Below are 9,922 nucleotides of genomic sequence, written 5' to 3'. Positions count from 1 at the left end.
TTCACATATCCGATACAAGTATGACGATACTAAGTTTACTTACTAAACATGAATATCTGTGTGAAAGACTTCAATTGCTGTTTGTATCCGTCCTGTATCATATACATTATACATGAATCCTGTTAGTTGGCAACATAATAAATACTCCTTTCAATAGTAAAATAAATTTTAATTGGTGAGAATTTTGTATTTCAATGTAATAATCAAAATTGATTAGAATTTAAATTAAATTTCTATCAAGTATCATCAGCAACCTTAAAATTAACTGTTGGATGACAGTGATAATAAGATAAGGAATTAAGTACGTACGAATATCCTACAATGTATTCGTTTATCAAGATACTTTTTCAATAATTAAGGGTGGGTGAGATTAAAGATTACCGTCAATTACAAACTAACTATAGACATAGCGATGGATCGCTAATCAAAGCCAAACTACCCTTAGCTTAGGTCTTAGGATAATGAAAATAACTAATATTAAACTATATTTTATAGATATTTAATATCGGTCCCCAAACGCACCAAATCAAGACGAGCAGTATAGATAATGAATGAAAACTGAAAATCTGCGTTTGTTTGGATCGGTGCATTTAAAAATATATAACCATGTAATAACAAATGGTATAACTTATTAATTATATACTGCGGGCTATGGGTAAACATATTTTGCATCGGTTACATTGATTATTATCTAATCGTCAATACAAACAATCTCAGAATTTAAGTTTGTCAGTGACTAATAGCAAAAGAGAACAAAATCAACATAAAATTAAGATGAACTCACGTTGAATACAATATACCAACTTACAATGAGAATCTGCAGGTAAGACTACAAAAAAGTGATGATCCGTGTCTGCGATAGCTCCAGTAGTTTACTCATCTGCTGCTTTATCGGCATCACCTGTAAATTACAACTTTGCAAAAATCTTGAGTAACATTACATTATCGGCTTCATATTAAGTGAATTACGGGTGTAGTTGGATGTGATTAAAAAAAATATATATATAATACTGAGTATTCAAAGTGGTGTGCACAAATGTAAAATAAAAGTATGATTTTATATTGCTCCCTATAAAAACTATCGTGAGTGTAATTAAAGGTCTGCAGTATAAGTGCAAGGTATTGAAGTGAAAATTAGTTTATTAATTAAAAGGTCTAATTAAGTACTTTGTCAATGAATTTATAATCTTTAGAAAGATCCTTATGTCAATTTGACAGAATAATAATTGTATGGATTGAGTTAGTACCGATTTAAATCAAATAAATGTCCATTAATTTTACATTAGCTGAATTACAATATCCTAGCAGCGACAATACCAAATTCAAATCTATATTATATTGTAATTATTATTTTTAAGCCGTGGTCCTAATGACATTTAAGCGGGAGTACATATTCAAAATTTTCAATTACTAATTAATAATATTATGGTTCAAGAGGTAATAAGGACTTAAAAATAAAATGTCATGTTTTGCAAAAGAAATAAGACAACACGGTAATGGGTACGGGTACTAAGTAATATAATTTATCTGAAATTTAAGGGAATGAATTAATGGTGGATAAAATAAAACAAACATAAAATTTTGAGGTGTTTATTATTGCTAGAATCAATAATAATCTAAATTGGATCTACCAAGATTACATTCGTTGACTTTTACAATTTAACCAAATTAACATCGAAGGTAATTGTTTGCTCTGAAGACAGAACAAATCAAGCCCTATCTAAAATCTAGGCCACACCATTTATTTAACCCATACCTGCCCAAAATAAAAATTAAATTAACCGTAAATCAAATAAATGAAATAAAAGAAATCAAATAATCAATTTAAACTACTGAATAATTTATGTTAATAAAATAAAACAACTTAAATCTAAATAAAAATTAAAAAAAAATCATAATGATGTATCATATTTTTCAATGCTAACAAGAAAAAAAGACAAAATAAACATTTAATAATTGGTCTAGATTTCGGACAGGTATATTCCAAATATTCTTCGATGCGTAGACGTAACTGTTTACTTCAGTTAGCATACATGAAACATATGACAACACAACACAAAATATCTCATTAATAACTAATAATTTATTTATAACATCAATTTAAACTGTTCCCCAATGATTGGAGTCTTGTGACTAGTTTAGGACACACATATTCATAAAGAAAAAAAAATATCTTGTTAGAAACAAACTGCAAATTTAAAATAAAGTTAAATAGCACATTAAATTAAAATGGTTTTTGTAAACTGTGGTCATGAATATTAGAAAAAAATATGTATAAAGCAATAAATTAATTTAACTTACAATACATCCTAGGTATACTTAAGAATATGTAGAGTTGCGCAAATGTAATAATTGCTGACTAGTTCGATTTGTAAAATGTAAGTACTTTCAATAATTGATTGCCCATAAACACTTAGGCTCCTTACTTAACTTAACCTTACCTACTAACTTAATAATCCATAGTGAAAACACAAATTCACAACAGCTGGGTATATTATCATTTATCACAAAGAAAAACTGGATGAAAAAGCCTCGAATTTCTTTGAAACATATTATGATATATTAAATCAATAGTGGCCAAAAAGATAAGCCATGCGATTTAAAAATCACACTCCGATATACATTTTGACTATGATTCAATGAGCTCATCAATGAAATTATTGGCATAGTACATTTCTAATTTCCATAGATCCATATAAATTATTCTATATAAATTATTGAATGTATATTTTATAATTTACTGAACGTTTCAAAGTGGAACATATGAACATACATAAAGGCAAAGCTACGCTACTTGCACAAGAATGAACGGTCAATGCGAATACATACATACAACAAAACCAAACACAATACTTTCAGCGTTAAGATTCCGGTAATCAATTCTTGATTGAGTCAAAGAGAAAAAACATTTTGCAATTTATCTTACTAAATATAAATATTAGACAAGTGAGACATAAATTACAACAAAGATAGACAAACATATGAGTAAGTAGTGTAGATAAGTTAGACATTAATATTATTTAAGTTGTCCTAAATAAATTAGAGAGACGATTCATTTTCAGATAAGTATGGTACTGCCTTATATCCGATATAAGGAATTATTATTTTTAGCTATTATCACAATGTGCGTAAAAATATTGAGATTTTAAGTTGTGGGTGAAATAAAATTATTCACTCTTAATACACTGAATATTGACTTCTATCAAGCCTCTATATTTTATATATTTGTGTTCATATAAAACTAGGAGGCACCGACAGAAGAGTCGGTAATATCAATATAGTAGGTACTTAACCGAGAGAGTAGTAGGTCACATACTTATGTAGGAAGATAGAATATGGAGAGAACGTCGAACGGGGGCAGCCGAGCATTCACCATACAATCATTCCAGAGATCGGATCGGGAAACACACGCGAGTCGGCTGCCGCTCCGCACGACACTAATGAAAACCGTCATGGAGAACTACATTGCACCATTTTATCTATATGAATTCTAATACGGTCTCAATCCTTAAGTCATAAGACTAAAAATGTATGACAATAAAAGGATTCTTATATTCACCTCTTAGAAAAGTTTCCAATAAGTATATAAAAAACATCTGCATTGTTAATTAGTTATAAAATTGTTGTTTACCTAGTAAAAATTACCTTTATTACAACAAGCTTAAGATTTACTTTTATTTGTTTTAAAGCTGACCTGCAAGACTTGCCCTGCTAATGTATAACCATTGAGCGATTGAATTGCCACGACGGCCTCCTCGTAATTCGTCATGGTCACAAATCCGTAACCCTTACACTTGTTGGTGGTAGGGTCTCGGATGACTTTGACGCTCTGCACGGCCCCGAAGGGACCGAACAGCTGCCAGAGGACACTCTCTTCTGTGTCGGCTGCGATGTTGTACACGAAGATGCACCAGCCGGAGCCACCTAACGCATTGCCTGGAATTAATGAGGGGTCTCCCGCTAAGGGAGAGAAACGCTGGAGGCCTTTGTTGATGGCGAGCAGGGCTTTGCCGGCAGGGCCTGCAAATCTGCGGGCCGCTGCCGGCGCCAGATACGCTGAGAGCGGTGCGAGGGTCTTATTGTTGCTCGGATTATTGGCACACTTCACTGTAATGGGACCCGTTGCTCCGGGAGGAACGGTCCCATTGAGTTCTTGTATTGCACGCTCTGCTTCAACTCGCTGGTCGAATCGTATGAAAGCGACGCCCCGCGACAAACCTTGGATATTATCATCACCTCCGCCAGGTATTAAATGACCCACTGATATATTGTCGTGGAGGATTCGAGAACTTATGATTCTACCGAACGGGTTGAACAGAGACTCTAAGTCGTTTTGATTCATATGCTTGGGCAGACCGGACACGTATAGGTTAGCACCTTTTATTGCCTCTGAACTTGGACGTGCAAAAGACACTTTGATAATCTTATTCTGGAGCCGGAGTCCGTTGAGTGTGTTGACCGCCTTCTCGGCGTCTTCGGGTCGATGGTAGTTGACGAAGGCATAGCCGAGGCTCTGGCCGTTCAGAATGTGATCGGGGAACACGGTCACCTTGTCTCTGATCAGCTTACAGCTCTCGACTTCGCCGACGCTCGAAAACAGCGACCGTATCTCCTCCTGAGTCATCGTCTGAGGAAGATAGTTGACGATCAGGTTCGTTTTCGACTCCTGTTTGTTGGCTTGAATTGTGCCACCATTTTGGTTTTGCTGGTTGGCATTTAATGTGTCTAAAGGTTTAGCCATCATCTTGCACGCTTCTTCTTTACTTACAATTATACAATTAACGATATAAATGCACTATAATTCACTATCAATATACACTATTAATATTGCCTTTGGAGGTTTCCTAGTAATATCACTGATTTCATGTGCCAAGCGTGTGCTCTAAGAAAATCAATAGATGCTGCACTTATCCCCCTCCCTTACAGCCACACCCATTAAGTGGCGTCTTTTGGATAATATCAATGATTTTAACTCACTTTCTACAAGATCTGATCAAATCAAATGTTTAATTTTATGTGAATATCAACATAAAATCAAAAGTTAAACCAAATATAACTAAAAATGTAGGAAACGTTAACACACGACACGCTCACTCACTCGCTAAGTTCATTGTAGAAAAGGTCTACCAACTGTTATCGATTTCAATATTTTACAACATGTACCATGGAATACAACAATAAATAAAAAGTTATTTGGACTATAAAGGAGTTTTAATGGCAGATCGACTAGATATGTGTCAGATAAAACGTTTTTGAACATTATTTATTAAGTTTTTGACGTTCCGTAGCCATTATAAGAAGTTATTGTACAAATACGGAAAATAAAATTTACTATATGGCAATATTATAAAGCCCAAGTGTCAATGACCTTGAAAGTATAGATTTTATGCATACTCTCAATGAAAACCGTTGTGAATGGTAATTCGGTAATAATGTGTTATCGAAAAATAATATAACGTATTACAAACCCTTTTTATTAAATATTTGAGAAACAAATACTATTCAGTTAATGCTATCTTGCTACATATTATTATATTACTTATCATTATCATCAAGCTTTTGAATACCTACTACATATTTATTCCAATATTATTTTTGTTGCAACCTAATTAGGTAGGTAGGTAGGTACCTATTAACTATGAATATTTACATTTTCAACCCCTACGTTCATTATAATTCTATATCAACCATTCTAACTTGCAAAACTAACAAATTGTAATATTGATACGTTTACCTCAACGTCTTACTAACATTAAAATCAATAGTTATGAATGAAATGTTTAATAGTATACAGTTAATGTTATAATTAATATATTACCTAAACCTAAAGAATGTTATATCGTAGATTATCGTACGTGCTAAAATGCTGTCGCCGTGTAGGTAGTTGATATCGATTGGAAGTACATGGTACAGTAAAATAATATGAGCATTCCGTACTGTTTCCAGATGAAATTAGATTGTGTTATTTCATATTATTTTTATAATTTCATACTATATTTTGTACCTTGAAGATTCTTTAGGTTTTGTATCCAATGGCTATTACATACCAGCTATACCTACTCTATAAATTTTATTATTACGAAAAAAATAATTTAGGATTTTCGTGATATTATTGTCATGGTTATTATGGTTTGTAACTAGAAATTCAGATAGATAGACATCTACCCTTTCGCCATATTATTCCTGCAACGTGAACACTCTGGTTTGAAACATCGCTATAATATGCGGTTGCAGGTTTCTTCAAAATAGTAGTTACCCTTTTGATACGTAGAGGGATAAAAAAATAATATATTATTAAAAAAATAAAAATAAACAACAATAACGTCAATGTTCTAATAATATGTGGCTGTTTTTATGAAACAGACAATAATAATGATATCCTTGTAAAACACGCGGAAATAAAAACCATTTCAACATCCAGTCATTCCAATGAGACATTCTGTGGATTTGACAGAAGTGTCTAAACCATGGGTGGCCAACCTTTTCAGCAGCCGGGCCAAATTCTAAAAATGAAATTTCCTGCCGGGCCGCCGCACATCTGATTTTTTTATTATACAAAACAAAAAAGAAATATATATTATATATATATTAATAAAATAAAACAAAAAATGAGAATCAAGCATATTTATTAGATTACACTTTTTTTTTTAAATAATAAACAAAATAATATAAAAAAATTTTTTTAGTGAGAAGTTTGATTTTGTGTGGCAGATCTAAGTAAGTGCCTCAATATCGATATCGAGTGATGTTGTTCCTACACGCAAACAGTTTTCCAAATGCACATCAGTGATTCGTGTTCTCACTCGGGATTTGATATGCTTCATCCGACTAAAAAGCTGTTCACACGTGTAAGTGGTTCCAAATAGCGAAGGCATTATAAAAGCATGTTTGTAAAATGCAGGATATTTCTCCTTGTCCAAATATGTTTTGTAAAACTTTTCCAAACCAACCTGATGAAATTTTTCCTTTAACTGTTCATCGCAATATATTTCACAATGTTCCATTAATTGTAAATTTCCCGGTAATAAATTCACGTCTACGGAGAATGGCGTTGCAAATACAGCAAAAGCACACGGTGCTTTTTAAAATCTCGAGCTAATATCGAATCTCAATTTGCGAAATTAGCACATCAAGCGGGAGCATTTGATATTATTTTTATTTTCTCAAACACGCACGTTAACATAATTTTAATCCCTACTTAAATTATAGTTTGTCAATTTATGGATACGGCCGTATGTTGTGGCCTAACTACTGGGGAATGCCAAAAGAAATGGCGTATTTCAAAAAAACACTACCTTATTCTTAGGTCAATAATTATTATAAAGCAATCATTATTCATAGGAAGTTTATCACACTTGAATGGTCAAAAACATAGCTTATAATCAGTATCTTTAGAATTATCTTCTAATGTGTTAATCTTGCCCATTTTTTGAATAATAAAATGCCTAATTCTTGTCAAATTTGGGATCACAAAGATTATCAATATAATTTTTATCGTAAATATTTCACTATAATAATGTCGATATAAATTATACTGATGGTTTTATAAATGCGTTTAAAATTTAATAAATGTAAAAAATCGTAACACCACTGCACATTTATGTACTGAAATATGACTATATTCTAAAACATTAGAGCGAGAGGTTTAAAAGAATACTATTTTATGTAATAAAAATACTTTATGCAGTCATCAAATGTTTAAAATAAATATAAAGGATAATAAGGCTATAAAATTATATAAATAGATTATCTACAACGTTTAAGGAATGTCCAGGATCATGCTTTGAAAATAGAAAAAAGCTCCATTTTGACGCACGCTGAGCACGTCCGCCCTTAAAAACATTCAAGACTTTTCAAAGTTCTGCAACCCCGAATGAAGATTTCTAGATTTTTTTTCTTTTACTTGTGAACTATTTGATGTGAAAAGTTTTGTAGATTGAATTATATCTTTCTCAATACTCATGTGTGAACTATTCATTCTGGGAAAACTAATATTGGAAATACCTATACCTTTTACTCTAATTTTAGTAAGAAATGGTATTTAATCGGTGAATTCACTAATTTTCATAGAAAACCTGAAATTTCAGAATGACATTTTTTTCCTAGGCAACCAACGTTTGTGACAAATTAAAATTAGGTTCATCGATTTTCACAGGAAATCATAAGAAGGCTATGACTACTATTATCATGTAACATGTATAAAAAGTATGATCACATGGACAGTACGTAGGTTTTAATCAGCGAAAGGGGTTGAAAATGTATGTTAATAAAAATAGTGTTTAGTAAGCAGGCGCGCAAGACAGCGCGGACGACATAAACGTACACTAACGATCCTAATAAATGCAAAATGTCGCAATAACTCATAAGTGAGTACTTGCGGTTATACAGGTCATGTGTTCATAGTTTGACTAAAAGTGTGGAATATCTGGGTATGGGGTATTGGGTATGCATCTGGAAAAGAGCGGAAAAGAAGCTTTATGACTAAAGCCGCGTTGCCACGATCCAAGTACGATCGGAGTACACTCGGACCGAGCGCCATTCGAGCGCACTCGTACGAGACAGCTTCATACAAATTACTCCTATCCAAGCTACTCGGACCGCGTCCTACTCTTTCGAGTTAGCTGTTAGCTCGTATATGAGTAATTAGTATGAAGCTGTCTCGTACGAGTGCGCTCGGATGGCGCTCGGTCCAAGTGTACTCGGATCGTAATTGGATCGTGGCAGCGCGGCTTTATGTAGTAAGTGGGGCACCTTCTAGATTTTATTAACCCTGCCCCTTCCTGCCATCTTAAAAAACAATAATTAATTATTATTATAGATAATTTTTCTAAATGGACCCACCCCCATACTATTTTTATATATGTGGGCTTGATTAGTGAGGTAACTTTAAAAAGGAACAAAGTGTTGGGTGACAGCACTGGACATTCAAATAATATGTAAACAAAAATAATGAGAAGAACATTAATTCTGGTGATTGATGGTAAACATACTTATCTTAGCTAATGTTATAATATGTTATGATGCTGATTTTAGGCATAGTTGATTCCGCTATAAAATAATTCACCCGCAGTCTGCACGCGACCGCGATGTGAGACGCGTCGTCTCTGAGCAGATTCGAAGCTCGTATGTTGAAAGAACGGGAAATAATTACGATGGTTGACGGAATATTATTTCGAAAGTTTAATAATACATATTTAATCGTTTTCATGATGGAAACATCCACTATTGAAAAAATCTTTTATTGTATTTTTTTTACATTAATTAAATAGCTATCCCGAAAAATTGACTCATTTGATGTTTATTTGGTATTTATTTTTGTTTTGGTATCTGACGTTATTAATCGGATTACCTGTGTGTATTATAATATTGGAACGTATAGTATAATAATATAAATATGCATGTGTTAAGAATCAGTGTAATAATTGGATATATTATAACAACACTTATAAATTAGAAGAAAAGTTAACCGGATTACAAAAACGGTGAGTTCATAAATAAAAAAATATTTTTTATATTAATTTCCTTAACTACTTCCTTTGCTGGAACTTGGAATTTGAGAAAAAATTTGATAATTTATATCTAGGTAAGTGTTTGCATTATAAAAATCGATATTTTATTTAAATATATAAAATACTTCAGAACTATAAACTATTCAAAAATATTTTCAATGCATTTGTGAAGACTAAATAAGTTTTTTTAATGGTACCTAGGTACCTAGTTAATGTGTAGGTACTGTAGGTATAATAGTAAGGGAGTAATAAGATGACGAATATGATACTTTGACGAATTCACACTCATTTTTTTTAGTCTTTTTCTTCCTAATGTTTTTAGATACGTACTGATTAATAAAATTGTATTGTCTTACTCTCACACTTATGTAAATTATCAATAAATAAAAAAAATTGCAAGCTTTGTATTTTCC

The 9,922-nt window shown here is 32.3% G+C and overlaps 1 protein-coding gene across 1 annotated transcript; it reads right to left on the bottom strand.

Moving 5' to 3' along the window:
- Positions 1–1,576: 1,576 nt before the first annotated feature.
- Positions 1,577–5,106, bottom strand: LOC147078484 (ELAV-like protein 1). The gene has a single exon (XM_085960029.1). The coding sequence runs from the start codon at positions 4,742–4,744 to the stop codon at positions 3,662–3,664; it is 1,083 nt and encodes a 360-aa protein (XP_085816155.1). The 5' UTR covers positions 4,745–5,106; the 3' UTR covers positions 1,577–3,661.
- Between the last annotated feature and the right edge of the window lie 4,816 nt (positions 5,107–9,922).

The sequence above is a fragment of the Rhyacophila brunnea genome, unplaced genomic scaffold, assembly GCF_057557595.1.
Source record: "Rhyacophila brunnea isolate RB1 unplaced genomic scaffold, BYU_Rbru_1.0 scaffold_11, whole genome shotgun sequence".
Taxonomy (NCBI): domain Eukaryota; kingdom Metazoa; phylum Arthropoda; class Insecta; order Trichoptera; family Rhyacophilidae; genus Rhyacophila; species Rhyacophila brunnea.
This window is presented reverse-complemented; position numbering and strand designations above follow the sequence as displayed.